A 16,464-nucleotide genomic window follows, 5' to 3' on the forward strand; every position below is an offset into this window, starting at 1 on the left:
ACAATATGTGGCGTCATAAGGTGTCCCATCATACCATACATGAAGGCTGTAGCACTTGTGGTTACTGAGTTATGGACAAATATGTATATTTGAGGTCAAAGGTCACCGAGGTCACGTGACATTTTGTCAAAAAAATTGTATTGCTAAGTTATCCCTATATACCAAAAATCAGACCTCTTGCTCTATTGGCTTGCTCAAAATTAGATATGTGCATAATTAATGAGGTACAATATGTGGCGTCATAAGGTGTCCCATCATACCATACATGAAGGCTGTAGCACTTGTGGTTACTGAGTTATGGACAAATATGTATATTTGAGGTCAAAGGTCACCGAGGTCACGTGACATTTTGTCAAAAAAATTGTATTGCTAAGTTATCCCTATATACCAAAAATCAGACCTCTAGCTCTATTGGCTCGCTCAAAATTAGATATGTGCATAATTAATGAGGTACAATATGTGGCGTCATAAGGTGTCCCATCATACCAAACATGAAGGCTGTAGCACTTGTGGTTACTGAGTTATGGACAAATATGTATATTTGAGGTCAAAGGTCACCGAGGTCACGTGACATTTTGTCAAAAAAATTGTATTGCTAAGTTATCCCTATATACTAAAAATCAGACCTCTAGCTCTATTGGCTTGCTCAAAATTTGATATGTGCATAATTAATGAGGTACAATATGTGGCCACTATGTTTTGTGCGTGCATTGAGTTTTGCGCATGCGCGGATCGTTGCGCGTTTCGAGGCTTCCATCATATGCAAATAGCATAGCAACCGTCGATAGCAACAGTTCCCTCCCCTACTTTTATCCAATCAAATGGAAATATTCAAACGTGTCAAAGGTTATCAGAATACATAATCATGTTGCCACACATGTCCACTGTCTGTCCCGAAAAAACGGCGTGAAAATCGCATTTCGTTTCGATTTTACCCAGCGAAACTAGCATAACGGTCAATTTTTTGAATTTCTTGAAATTTCACGAAAACCTTGTTAAATAATTTTGTGTTCTTGAGTTTTTGGGAGATGGAGACATAGTGACATTGAAAATATATGCGCCAGTATTACAGCAGCAACCGGCCACATGCGCGGCTAATTTTTGTGTTCGCCGTTCCAACTCGTCGAAGTTGGTGGAAATTGGAGGTAAGCTGATCAGTTTGTGGTCTAATCGGAACGTTTTCCCGTCATTTAAACAAGCTAGAATACATTTTTGTCATTTCAAAAGATACTACCCATCAATTTTCGAACAAAAATGTTGTTTGATCTCATGTAGTCATCTGACCTAAGCCTCCATCGACGACGTCAACAAACTTTGGCCTTGGGGTCACGACATAGATCGACAGGAAAACCGGAAGTGATTTTTCCATTGTCAACAACATGGATGACTTGTTTTTCAATGACGTGTTTTGTCAAAAGCTGCCTTTCATGAAGTCTGTGTGCTGCTATTTCCCATTCTTGACAGCATCTGAGAATCCAAAATTAGTAATTTTCTATCTTTTTTGTTCGATTAGCGCTCGAAATTCGAGACGAAAGTACATCGGTACAGCAGTCGCCCGGTGATCGAGCTACGTTCAGACTGTAGATGTACGTAAATATGGCGACGCTGTTAGCAGTGAATTTGTACTCGACTCGTACCCGCCATTTCTACAACCTCCATGATATCTAAAGTGTAAGTAACTCTCTACCTTGTCAACGAGGATACATGCACATTGCGGTACTGGTGTTTCTTGTATTTTTGTAACCTTCAAGTTTCAGGTCGTTAACGATGGGGTAAAGTCCCTCCACTCATGGAGGTAGTAGCCTCCATGCTCCACTCAAAATTGCACAGGGCACCTTGGCTCAGCTTGTTGAACAACAATTTAGCGTTCAGATAGGAAGTTCACCGATCACAGCTGGATAGCCATGAGTATAAACAAAGACTTCTCTAAGTCCAAACATGTAAATTTCATTACACAAGAGTAAATTTGTAATTTTTTTCCAGGTAACAAGATTTTGGCAGATTATACCAGACTTCCATTTCTTATTTGGTACAATCATTTCAAGTGTATAGAGGAATTTTTGTGATATATGGCAATAGTCTATAGCCCTAGCTGCAAAATTGTAGCTCTATGGTGAGGTGGCTGGTGAGTTTTAGTTATTGTGACCTCACCCACCAGTAGTGCTACAATGCTGAAGGCCCTGTAGCGTTCAAAATAAGCATGTCGCACATGATGCAGCATTTTGATGTGAAATCCCACATTTGGTCGTACGGATTTATCACTACTGAAGACTAAACACTATACTACACTTAACCTTGTCGTTTATGGGGTTTGGTATTTGTTCAAACATGTCGATCGCGTTCCAAAAACATTGAGTATGTTTCTAGTCTGGGAGCCGCTAGGCCATTACCGGAAGTTGGTTATGGCAGCTCCAAGAAATGTTTTTGGAATGGGATTGAACAAATACCAAACCCAATATTAAGATAGTGTAGTATAGTGTTTAGTCTTCAGTAGTGATAAATTGGTGCGACCAAATGCAGTAAATATGTGAGATTTCACATCAATATGCCGTGTCATGTGCGACGCACTTATTTTGAACACTGCAGGGCCTTCAGCATTGTAGCGCTACTGGTGGGCGAGGCCGAAAACACCAAAAACTCACCGACTGCATCACTGTAGAGCTACAATTTTGCAGCTATTGAAACTGTTGCTGAAGTATCGCATGTTGCTCTGAACTCTTGAAGTAATTGTGCTGGATATATGACGTTGATGACATACCGGTAATTCACGTAGCAGAATCATTAAACAGGTAAGTTGTATTGTAGTATTTATTCATAACACAATCACATTCACAGTTATCAATTATAATTCCAAGTCCCAGCTTATTATAAAAGGTAAGTTATATTGATCATACATGTACATGTATGAAAAGTTCCCAATTGTAACAGGTAAGTTGAATATTAGTATTTATTCAGAACACCATCGCATTCACAGTTATCAATTATAATTCATACCAAGCTCCACAGTAATGAAACAAATATTTGGTTTTGTATCCTAGAAAAGAAATTTGTTCTTTACATCATCAGCAAAATTTGATTGGTTCATCAGCTCTTTCTTATGGTCAAAAACCATAGAAACAAATGACCATAAAAACAACACTTTCTATATTTCAACTCCAGCCTCTGTCTCTCCAGTTTAGTGTACAAAACTCTACATGCTTGTTTTGCATCTTTTCTTTACAGCTTCAGGCTTAAACTTCTGAGTTGTTGGGACACTTGTGTCCAATGTTCTTCATGACACACTTGGTGATTTCTAGGTCATCTTTCAGTCCCCTAACGTTGTATCTAATGTTATTTAGATCAGCATGCACATGTTCTCCCCCCTGTTCCCCATGGAACCCACAGCCAAAACCCCATTTCTGTATCCAGGGAACTGTGTGATCCTCCAGTATGTGCATTTTAGGAGACACTTTGGCATTTGGAAATTGCTCTCTGTAGATGCCATAAGACAATCAATGTTAGTTTCTGAAATGAAAACAAAGCTATCTGTTAGAGAGGAAATTATCAATGCCCATCAAAGTGTAGTATTAGCTATTTACTCATCTTCATGAACACCATTTGTCTCTACATTTAGTTTTTTCATGTGATAATCCACACATGCATACTACATATTTTGCACTATCATCACAAAAAAGAATGCATGCTTATTTCCTAATTCATTCTGATAAAACTTGGAAGTCCCAGATGATCAGTCAGTGTACTCATAACTCAAAATCATTTTGTAACTAAGAATTCCTGAAATAATAATGTTACTGTATTAAAATGGTGCTTTTATCGGAAAATCACATACCCAACTCTTTTATCTCTTCAGCTTCCATATAATCACATTTGCTGTAGCCGGCATGGCACTTTGCAAACATCTTCAACAGCTTATTGAATTTTGTACATATTGTAGTGGCCTCATCCTGATACTCTGGACTAACAGCTTTCACTTCTTCTATTACAGCATTGGTTAACATGTCAATGTTGCCATCCTGCATGAATGAAGACCATCAGAAATATTGAAGAAACCTTGGCAGTCTAAATTCCTTGTGCACACAATGGTACCTTCATAAATTCATTTTGAACAATCTTTCACACAGTGAGTAAAATTTGTTGAAATGAAGGAACTAAGGGTGAAACAAGGCATGCAGACAGTCAAGGTAAAGATGCAGAATGCAGTATATCAGACAAGGTAAGTTGTTTTGTTGCTTTAGCACACATGCTCACTGACATGATATTAGACGTGAATGTGATTGCGGGAGATTGCCACTCACCTGCAAGCATTTATGGACGTGGTTTCCCACAAACGATTTTCCATGGTAGGCCTGCCTTTTGACATTCATCCGTTGTAGGGTTTTGTCAAGGCTTTGTACCAGATTGAGTGTACCACTTGGATCTATTTTCTTCTGTAACTTTGCAATGTCATCCTCAAACATGTTGTAAAACCGCAAGAATATCCCCAGATCAAGATGTAAGCTTGGCACACATACCTATATGTGAAAATTAAAGAGCATATGTAATATCAATCACAGCTACTGATTCTAAATGTTTATACTAATGAAGTGGTGTCTAAAAATACCAATAAATTCTGAAACTGTATTCATATACTATAGACAAGAAATTATATCATTCACTTTTACCAATGTGACAGAAGCTTTAACTTTTGATGGATTTTTAAAACAATGTTTAGTGTGTTCATAGTTTACCTGTGATATGGGGATCTCAAAAATGATATTGTTGATGGCATTGTTGTACTCCTTTGCATTTTTCAGTTTGCCCTGCCCTTCTGCTAAAAAGTCGGCATGATCTTTGATTAGGCTGTCAATGGATCTGGGCTGGGAGGTCCGTAAGTGTCTGGGAATTTGTGACTCTTCTTGAGTAACATGGCACCACAAACAAAAGTGTCTTCCACCAGCACCACTGAGTCCGTATATCTTACAAAGGTATTCATAATCACCAAAGCCAAATAGACGGAAAGTTTTCTCTCTGAAAGAATAATGACAAAAAGGAGAGTGGATACAATGAAATAAATAGTATAAATATTATAGTATAAATATTTTATGTAGAGAATTTTCATCACTTATGCAATGAGATGTCCATGTACTTTATTTTTCATGTCGCTGTTGTGTATACGCCATCAGATACATGCTTCTAAAATTGAATGAAAATTAAATCCTGTAAAGACCATGCAGATCAAAGAGGCACCAATTTACAAGTGGTATAGCCACAAACAGATTAGGTCAAATCGCAGTAAACAAAACACAGGTGCCTTGTAATTACGACACTGTGTTTGTGTACGGCGACTTGACGTCATCAGTGTGTGGCTATACCACTTGTAAATGGTGCCATAAAAGATTTCTGGATGAACTTACTTCCAAGTCAAAGCTTTCAGTTCATGTAACTGTTCCCTGAATCGATCCAAAGCAGTACTCAGATTTTGGAAGCTATCCCCGCTTTCAAAAGACAAACACCACTGTGTTCTGTTTGGCATTAGGATGGGGTACATTTCCAAGCTGAAACATAGCTTTGAAACTTCCACCACCCTTATCCCCACCGAGTTTGACCCATATTTCATCTTCAGGGATCTTTCCTCTGTGCCATGATAGCAAGTTCAGCCTAGAAAAAATTAAAAGATTCAGGATTATATAACTGTTTATATGTAATTCATGACAACCAAGTGGTGACACCAAGAGTACAAAATGGAGAGTAGCTCAAATATGTGAGCATAAATTAAAATACAGCTGTACATGCATGTCTATGTGTGTTTATGGTCATGTCTCATGATTTCTTTAATGCGTGAGATCCATATAAACTCTACATTACAGACTAACATCCAGTTAGACATTATTTCAAGGTATATGTCACTTGCCTGTCATTTTCATTTAGCTGTTGTAGCACTTTCTGTGGGAGACTGTCAGCATACACACATGGAGCCAGTTTTACTATTTTTCCTTTATCCTCGTTGAACAGGAACGGCAAATTTTCCGCCACCAAATTGTCACCGATAATGTTGTTCTTTTCCTGTCTCATTTGCTGTTCCCCACCACTCTTCACTCCCCACTGGTTGAACCATCTAGTTATGTGAAAATATGGCACATTAGACCATTAATATAAATTTCACTTGGCAATGAAAAGCTCAGGTTTGAAGGGACAAAGTCACCAACTTCTATTTTTGTCATTTTGTTTCTTTCAATAGATTATTTACATTGTTCTGCTCTCTGATATAGGCTCAGTCACTGGTGTTCACAACACAACTCACACTCTAAATACGGGTAAAACATGAGAATACTACTATCACATAGTTTTTGGTAATGACTGAAAATTAAATGATGGAAGTATTCATGTGTAATATCCCTGTTTAAGGTATGGGTTGAACTCTTACCAGTGTTTGAGCCTATATCAGTGAGTTGAAAAATATAAATAATTTATTAAAGAAGTTAAAGTGACAAAAATAATTTCAAAAGTTAGTGACTTTGTCTCTTTAATTAATGTAACCATTCTCTTTTTTTCAGGTGTGACAAGACTAACCGTTTTAATTTTCTGTTAGAGTTCCAGGAAATCCCAAGATCCGTCTTCACTGCCAGCAGTTCCTCACTACTGATGGAAACCCTCGGAATCTTTTCAAACAACTGATCAATACGTTTCTGCTTGGCTGCTACTTTAATTTCATCTTTCTGCTGTGTGCCTGATGACCCCATGCTTATTTTTTCCCTCTGATCTTGCAGGTATTTGGAACGTCTCCTGACTGTACTTTGGATGCCGTGTCTGTCTCAACTCGTGGCTGGTGACTCTGAACAAGTACTAGTTTCTGAATGAAGAAAGTATTGTAATACATGTGATGTGCATAAGTAAATTACCAAAGATGAATGCATTCCAGTATTATTTGCAAATAAAAAACAGTGAAATTGAAAGAACTTGTTGCCATGGTTTTAAAATGAGTGCAAGTAATGAGTGAAATTTCTATGAATTATCTGTCAATTAAAGTTGTGAAAGAACATCTTTTTTGCTTACTTTCATTCTTATGCACTCCTCTGTCTTAAGAGCTTAGAACTAGTTTCTAGGAACATCATAATACACTAAACATAAGACAAAAATTGCGTTCATAACTTTTCTGCAAATACCAAAAAAGTTGAACTTACCGGTCCACCTGTTTTACATACAGCAGTTTTACCATCTTCAGACTGCTTTAACTTTGTCTTCAGCAGATGGGTTGCCACTTTTTCTAACTCTGGAGTAAGTGGTAACTCTAATGGCCTCTCAAGAATATCAGATGATACACTAGACTCTCTCTGATGTGAACTTTCAGCCTGACTCAGTTGACAAGTGTGTTGGCTTAGGTGCAAAGAATTGCAAACCTGCTTGCATTTATTACATTGCATTGGGAGGGACCGTAAAATATTCAAAAAATAAAGTTTTGCAGGGGTAATTGAAAAGCAAGAGACAGTTTGTGTACAACAGGGGCAACTAATGCAGGACATTTCTTTGTCAAAAAAAGATTAATTAAACAGTTACTGCAATAAATGTGCTGACAAGGGGTTTCTAATGGCCTGGATAGAAAAGAAAGGCATATGCTACATTTAATATCCCCATCAGGCATAGGACTAAAGGTCTCAGGCCAATCAAAAGTGGGTGACTTTAGGGCCTGCTCCTCTAAGTATGATTTCCCTTCCTCTGTTAGTATCTGATCTATTTGGTTTGTGGAGTCAGTCTGGGTAGGTGGGTCTTGTTTTTTAGTTGATGGTCTTCCCCTTTTAACTCTCTTAGGTCGCCCCCCTTTGCTTTGTGCTTCAAACTGGGAGCAAACATGACATGCTCCAACCCTGGGATGGGAGGCCCATAAATCTTTGAAAGGCTCCGAACAGAAGACAGTTTTATTCAGCAGACGTCGATAACAGAGATTACATAACTGTTTTGGATGTACGTCTGCCTCATCTCTACTCACATCAAGGCCAAATGTGTACGAAATTTGATCCATGTATACATTGCACAGTTTAGGTTTTTTCCCTTGCAAGTCAGCCACGGAACTTTGGGCTCTAGAACCACATATTCGACACAGTTTTTGAAGGCAAAATTGGTGAAAATCAAATCCTGACATAATTTTTGAGAAAGTAAGTGAATAATTTTTGAAATTCAAAGAAAAATTACTAAAATAATCGTGAAGGTCGAAGTAATTAACTGAAACTGATACCGAAAACAATGCGCGTACGTTTGAAAATTGCCTAGCAACGAGAAAATTATCGGCCACACCAACAGAAAAAAATTTCGAAAATGCTATTTAAAAAAATTAGCCTCAGAGAAACTCTCTAGAAATATAAAATATGCCACTTACTCTAACTCCCTAGCTATATGAAAGTTGCTGACAAACTCACAAAGTGTTAAAATTTGCCCTGGAAATTGCACCTCACGGCCGCCAACGTCGCCTGTCATTGGTACAAGGCGTCTCTAGAGTACGTCGGCAACTTGCCCAAATTTTCCCGCGGATCAGGTTTTGACGTCAGAAACTCATTGATATTCATAAAATTACTTTCTAATGAACACCTTGACACCATATTTGATACTTGTTTGATGATTTTTATTGGATAAAACTCAGTAGAAACGGCAGATGCCGGCGGGTAACCAAGGGGCTGCATACCTCATTTGCATACAGTCACAGTGACCTGACCTCTGATTTACGCTAAGTCTCCTTGCGCATGCGCACAACTTAATTCTCGTTATCTGGCAAACTAAACATCGGTGTGGGCGTCATAAGCTGTCCCATCAACCATACATGAAGGCTGGTAGCACTTGTGGTTACTGAGTTATGGACAAATATGTATATTTGAGGTCAAAGGTCACCGATGTCACGTGACATTTTGTCAAAAAAATTGTATTGCTAAGTTATCCCTATATACCAAAAATCAACCTCTACTCTATTGGCTCGCTCAAAATTAGATATGCACATAATTAATGAGGTACAATATGTGGCGTCATAAGGTGTCCCATCATACCATACATGAAGGCTGTAGCACTTGTGGTTACTGAGTTATGGACAAATATGTATATTTGAGGTCAAAGGTACCGAGGTCACGTGACATTTTGTAAAAAAAATTGTTTTGCTAAGTTATCCCTATATACAAAAATCAGACCTCTAGCTCTATTGGCTCGCTCAAAATTAGATATGTGCATAATTAATGAGGTACAATATGTGGCGTCATAAGCTGTCCCATCATACCATATATGAAGGGTGGTAGCACTTGTGGTTACTGAGTTATGGACAAATACCTATATTTGAGATCAAAGGTCATCAAGGTCACGTGACATTTTGTCAAAATATCCGAGATATCTGCATGAACGGATGGACTCACGGATGGACGAACAGACGGACATGACCCAATTTATAAGCTCACTGGACTTCATCCGGGGGACTAAAAATTGTGTCACTGCATCCTTTTGCAATATGAATACGATGAGAAACTAAATTTTATTTTTCGTGGCCTTATACATGGGAGTCTATGGGATCTGCCTTATACATGGGAGTCTATGGACGTGTAAACTAAAAATATGCAAATTTCACCACGATTTGCCCAATTTGGGAAAGGTCACTCCTATGCACTTCCATACCAAGTTTCAAATCAATCGGACTTGTGGTTTCAGAGCAGGAGATTTTTTGACCAAAAATGGGAGAAAATTACAAAAAATTCATGAAAAATAGCAAGTCCAAGATACTGACCCAAGATGTGCACAATCATTTCATGTAAGCCCAAAGTACTTACATGCTAATTTTCATGTAATCTGCTCAGTGGTTATTGAGTTTTTTCAATTTTGACTGTTTTTACATTTTTTCACTTAATTTGCATATTTTTGGCAATGACAACTTCATTTGAACAAAATCTCATCTATAGCCCATGATGCATGTACACACCAAATATCAAGATGAAATGTACAGCGGTTTCGGAGTTTTTGATGTTGACGGACAGACATACAGACATACAGACATACATACATACAGACATTTCCCCAGCCTATAAGAATAGCTTCCATTGCCATATATACATATGGCTATGGGAGCTAAAACTAATAAAATACCGCAATTATACGGTGTCGCTCAAATTTGATCAGAATTGGTACATACCAAAGGATCAACAATAAATGTGGTTTCTATCTGTTCAGTGGAGGAAATTCGAGGTTGATGTTCTGACAATGATTTCTGCACAGTACAACCAGAAAAACAAGAAATATTTAAACCAGAAAATAAGAATGACAAAAGTAAATAAGGTCTGAAACTTTAGATACTGAAGGTCACTTAGCAACATGCATAGCAGAGAATCTTTCTACCATGGATGTACAAAAATAGACATCCATATGGTTCCAGCAGATCTGTTAATATGTCACAGTTCATAAACAATGACAGGAATGAACAATTAGCTGTTTCAGTTACTAACTACCACTCCCAAACATAATAGGTACCCTGCATGCAAATAGGTTAAAGGTCAAAATCCTCTTATTCAGATGTGTGGGCTGATTCAGTTCACTGCCACCAATCCTGCACACTTGCAGTATTTCTCTTTTTCTACCTCATTTGCACATTTTTGACACTGATGTGCAGGGTTCTCAAAAATTTTTGAAGTGGGCGGAAAATTCAGAAAAGTAGGCTGTTACATGTAGCTTCTGTGTGCAACCAAGTTCCCTGGGGGGGGGGGGGGGGGGGGGGGGGGAACAGTTCTGAGCAATTTCATGCATTCTTATACAGTGTATAAAAGGCTATTCCAACATACACACAGGGGGGAGGGTTTCAGGGAGGGGGTCCCCTCTCTGTGTGCAAGAAATTTTTAAAATTTAAAGACATTTTGGAGTAATTTCTTGCATTATTGTACTGTATGAAAGACCATTTCAGCATAAGAGTGTTAAGGATTATTTTTAAATTTGAAGACATTTCTGAGCAATTTTATGCATTCTTATACAGTGTATAAAAGGCTATTTCAACATACACACAGGGGGAGGGTTTCAGGGAGGGGGTGGGCAAGAAATTTTTAAATTTTGAAGACATTTTGGAGTGATTTATGCATTCTTGTACAGTATTAAAGACCGTTTCAGCATACAGAATAATCATTATCATTGCCAATTACAACATGTTTTCAAGGGATAAAGTTTAAAAAAAGTCAGAAAAATTAATTTGATATCATCGGGGCCTGTCAACTACATTCAGTTGACAAGGATAATAGCAAAATTTCACCAGACTGTTGTGTAGAATTATGTTTAGCTCATGACTTGAACAAACATTTGAAATACATCATAGAATGGGGCATAGGGTTTTCACAACCCAGATAACGATCCGCTAGAATCCTGACCAGCCTGGCTGTAAAAAGTGTTTTACTGATTTAAATAAACTTGATTGAAGATACAGTAAAATCAAAGAGTTTATTCAATTCAATGAATTATAGGAACACAATTTTCAGTGATTTTAATTCACTGTACTAATTTCACAATAAAAGGAATCCGCGAGCTGATTATTGATTTTTTGCTGATATTGAATAAAATTAAAAAAGAGAGCTAAATTTCAGTGTTCATGTTTGATAAAACCTCAAACTAACGACACTGAACGGCAGCCTGTACAACACCGTGTGTGTACAAACCACCGGTAGTCAATTTAACACAGTACTTACAACGCGATATCGGTCGACCTGAAATTTGACACTGTGATCGACGTAGCGTTTCAAAAGTACGAAAAGTGAGACCAAGTAATTTTTTGTTTATTTAGATTTGATCTAAACCTCCCATAACCAACAGACAAAGTCAGAAAATCAAAGTTTTCAAGCGTCGACTTTCTCTTCCGCGATGCACACAACCACGGCCCCTCCACAAAACGCGATGTCGATCGACTTGAGTTGAATATTGACATCGTGATCGACCATGGATACATTGACGTAGCGTTCGAAAATATGAAAAATGAGACTCAGTAACTTGTGGTCGCTTTAGATTTGATCAAAAACCTACCAAACCCATCAGACTAGGCCCTACTCTTACGCAGAAAACCAAAGCTCTCAAGCGTCGACTTTCTCTTCCGCGTTTGAGCGAAACAAAAGTCGGCTTCATTCGGAAATGCTCGCCTATTCGCGGGCACAACGTAATTGTATGTTAGTTCAATATTTTGGCTATACCCAATGTGAACGTCGGAATAATTCGGGCGGTGATCGGGCGAGCGAGTTGACCTCGAGAGCGATTCCCAGTGTATAGTACAACACGTTCGCTGATCGCGGTACTACCGGTACAGTGATAGCAACAAGTTCACCGCGTAAATTGCTAGACTACTGAATATAGCCACATCGGCACTTCTGAAATATTATCTGCGGCTTGCAAGACCACCAAAAAAATCTAATTATTGTTATCAAAACCAGAATTTCCGGGCCAGAGAGCGAAACAGTGCTGAAAAGTAGCCAGCCAAAATACGAAAGTAGCTGGTCAATTTGGAGGCATCCGGCTAAAAATGAACACGTGGTGTGTTAATTTGAACAAATTCACATCTCAAACCCTACATCTACCTGTACACCAAATACTGAGCCGGTAGCTTTGGCGGTATGGGAGCCTTTGTGTGTGACGGACATACATCCGCACATACCCACAAATATACAGACATTCAGACGACTCAATCTATATAAGCTCTTTTTGGTATTTATATATGAAAACCAAATATGAGCTAATAATACAATTAAAAACAGGTATTAAATGAACCATGGTACAAGACAAAAAAAATACCGTCAAGGACACTATGTGCTCACATTCAGGTTTGAATTGGTCCATTCGAGAAATATTTAAACCAGGAAAAACAAGAATGACAAAAGCAAATAAGGTCTCCAACTTAGGTACTGGAGGTCATCTTTAGGAACATGCATATCAACTTCTATAGCAATGGGACAAGCAGATCCTAAATACATAAGCAAATGTCAACAACAAAAAATAGACAGAGAAGGTTTGATAAAAAGAAAAGGTGGGAGTGGGTAAAAAAATGTACAAGGGATCTGGTAAAAAGCAATGCTACCATATCAATCTTCTAGACCTTACCCCCTCCTGAATATCAAATGTTCCATCCCTTGGTATTACATAACGCCAGGAAATGTATTTACAACCTTGGGGAGTTTTTAATTAATGCGATGAGTGTTATCATTCTAATGTAAACAGCACTTAAGTTAGTTACAGATGGTGAAATGCCTTCCACTGTGGGCAGTGATTACAACATCTGGAATTATCCTGGATCCAAATTGAATTATCCTGGATCCAAATTTCTCATCAGTTCTTGTATGTCTTACATAGAAAAGTTGCAAAAATTGGTCCGCAATGAAAAAATTCACCTCAGCTTTGTTTTCTGGATCAAATTTTCTACACTTTGATACCCAATATGACAAAATTATGTTCACAGTCTTCAAAACTGTCTCACAACATATCCTGGGTTGTTGTAGGTCATTTAAGGTCACAAACTGAGAAAATTACCTAAAATACACAAATTTGGGGGTTTCCCAACACTTTGAGCAGAAAATTTACCTAATAACATCCCTCGGGACTTTATACCAAATTACAAAGCTATCAAACAAGTAATTTTGAGAACAAGTTTTTTGGACCAAAAATGACAATATTGTCTTACAAATACAAATTTGTATATTTCAGGACAATTTCCACATATCTAACTATTGTCATCTCTGTACGTCTGTGTACCAAATATAAAAGCTGTCTGTCCAGGGGTTTTAAAAAGAAAATATTGTATAAGATTTTTTGACCAAAAATGACAAAATTACTCCAAAATAGTAATTTTCCCAATTTTGTCATAATTTCAACAAATTAGAAGAGTAACACCCTTGCAAAGATCCAACCCAAATTTGAGAGCGATTGGGCTGGCGGTTTCAGAGAAGAAGAATTTTTACTGAAAATGAGAAAAATCACCAAAAAATTCAGCAAAAATACAAAATTAAGGAGAACTTCACAATATTCATAAAACTGTATAAGGTTCACCTAAGGTACTTGCACACAAATTTTCAAAGCAATCAAAACAGCGGTTCTCGAGATATTAATTCTTGACCATTTTCACCTTTTGTAAGCTCATTTGCATAATTTTGGCAATGTAGACTTAATTTGAACAAAATCCCATCTATACGCCAGGATGCATCCACACACCAAATACCAAGCTGAAATGTGTAGCGGTTTGCGTGTTTTTGATGTTGACGGACATACTGTACATACATACATACATACATACATACACACATACATACAGACGCCATCGACTTCAGCTTATACGATAAACTCACATTGGTATAACCAAATGTGAGCTAAAAAAAATCCCAAGTTTAAATGGTCTTAATAAACGATATTAAGTAAGATGACGATGTGTAAATCTTTGCAAGGTACAACTGCGAATGCTGTCAGTCCAGCCCATCTGGCCTTGAACATGTCTTCATATTTTTAAGGATCGATTGAGAGTATCGTTTGTCAAATATATACCGCAAAAGTGAAATACTATTTCTGATACAAATTCTATTAACACGTGATACTAAATCAGTGTGACCCTGCAATCTACCACATAAATGCATATTAAAAAGATGCAGGTAAAAACGACGTGCAAGAGATTTATTACTGAAGATGGATTTTATCAAATCAAGAGAACTGATTTCAAGAGACGTATCAATTTTCATAACATTAATTGCCTTCAGGAAAGAAGTACTTCTACAATATTTATGAATGCCAAACCCAGCTTTTAGTAATTTTGACTGGATTTTTTCGGCCTCACTAATTGATGATTTAGACATGTGTACACAGTTAATACCATAGAATAAAACTGGTCTTATGGCAGCATTCCATACATAAGCGAGTACATTACAGTCAATATGGCCATTACTGAATCCAGCGCCTTGAAGTCCATAAAAAGCTTTCCTACATGCATTTATTCTATTTCTGATGTGTTCATTAGGATTAGACGATGAAAGTGTAACACCTAAATAGTTCACACTTTCACATTCATCCAGTCTTACACCACTCAGTGACCAATATGGATGCGGTGTAAGTGTACACTTACTGAAAATACCACAGCTTGTCTTTTTAGGATTGAAACACAAGCCATGATTTGTAATATATTGTTTGCAATCTCGATCATATTTTGAAGACCAGTAACAGAAAGGCTAGCTAACAATAAGTCGTCAGCATAACAGAAAACATTAAAAGACAAATTATTAATCCTGATACATTGTACCTCCAACACATGACGACAATTCAAGTACTTTGGTTCTCAAGATATTTGAGTGGATCAACATGTGTCTTCACAGACATACGTACATTATACAAACATAAATATATACAGACTGGCAACATCTATTGGACAAATACCCATACTAATAGCTTTTGTCACGCGGGTCATTCTCCTCATCCATTACCTTAATTTAATTAACTTAGAGTTGAACATTCTGAAGGTCATTAGTCTAATATTTTTCTCCTCTATGACCTTGATTTCAATTAGTTATGTTTGAAACTATCTAGAAGCTCATGTTCACTAGAAGTTAAGGTATTTTTAAAACAGATTGTCCTTATATTCTCTAGAGAGAATTATTCAGTGTAAATATGGTATATGGTACAGTTTTCCAGTTAGCCTGTTGGTGATCACATCACATTGATTACATCAAGACCTTCACACTCACGCAGGACTTGTTCTGTCTAGTACAACATTTTTGCCACCTTCACCAGACTTACCAGATTACTGTGTATTATAAAATAATAATACAAGGCAGTATTGCTGAAGGCAATGAGTACTTGGGCCGTGATAGAGTAATTTTGAGGACAATATATACACTATTCAAATATGGTCTTGAATTTCCTCCTGTCAATGAGGCATTTGATTAACTGATTATTAAACAAAGCAATGGCATGACAACGGCAAAATATGTCTAGCAACTTTTGTGGAGTTTGAGGCAGGGGTTCTTTATTTATAGCGGGAATTGCTTAAACTCCTTAAATATTCAAATTACAGCAAATTTCTTTTGTTCTCGATGGTAGATGTCTAATATTTAGATGGGCATATTTAGATTTCACCCTATAGTTATCCCTATATACCAAAAATCGGACATCCAGCTCTATTGGCTTGCTCAGAATTAGATATGTGCATAATTAATGAGGTACAATATGTGGTGTCATAAGGTGTCCCATCATACCATTTATGAAGGGTGTAGCACTTGTGGTTACTGAGTTGTGGACAAATATATATATTTGAGGTCAAAGGTCATTGAGGTCACGTCACATTTTGTCATAATAATTGTATTGCTAAGTTATTCCTATATACCAAAAATCAGACCTCTAGCTCTATTGGCTCGCTCAAAATAAGATATGCACATAATTAATGAGGTACAATATATGGTGTCATAAGGTGTCCTTTCATACCAAATATGAAGGGTGTAGCACTTGTGGTTACTGAGTTGTGGACAAATATGT

General features: G+C 37.4%; 2 protein-coding genes and 1 long non-coding RNA gene across 3 annotated transcripts in view; 1 reads left to right on the plus strand and 2 right to left on the minus strand.

The window, feature by feature from the left end:
* LOC139117964 (uncharacterized) overlaps nucleotides 1-16,464 on the minus strand; it is a 58,151-nt gene that overhangs the window by 38,051 nt on the left and 3,636 nt on the right. The gene's annotated exons all lie outside the window — the stretch shown is intronic.
* LOC139117965 (uncharacterized) lies at nucleotides 850-7,018 on the plus strand. Its single transcript, XR_011548607.1, has 5 exons — nucleotides 850-1,145; nucleotides 1,514-1,671; nucleotides 1,984-2,789; nucleotides 3,986-4,213; nucleotides 6,747-7,018. It is a non-coding gene; the product is annotated as an uncharacterized lncRNA (long non-coding RNA).
* Nucleotides 1,407-5,633, minus strand: LOC139117963 (uncharacterized). Its single transcript, XM_070681220.1, has 5 exons — nucleotides 5,394-5,633; nucleotides 4,728-5,007; nucleotides 4,296-4,511; nucleotides 3,830-4,013; nucleotides 1,407-3,504 (listed from the first exon to the last, which is right to left on the minus strand). Exons 1-5 carry the CDS (start codon nucleotides 5,594-5,596, stop codon nucleotides 3,335-3,337), a joined length of 1,053 nt encoding a protein of 350 aa, XP_070537321.1. The 5' UTR covers nucleotides 5,597-5,633; the 3' UTR covers nucleotides 1,407-3,334.

The sequence above is a fragment of the Ptychodera flava genome, chromosome 18 (assembly GCF_041260155.1).
Source record: "Ptychodera flava strain L36383 chromosome 18, AS_Pfla_20210202, whole genome shotgun sequence".
NCBI lineage: Eukaryota > Metazoa > Hemichordata > Enteropneusta > Ptychoderidae > Ptychodera > Ptychodera flava.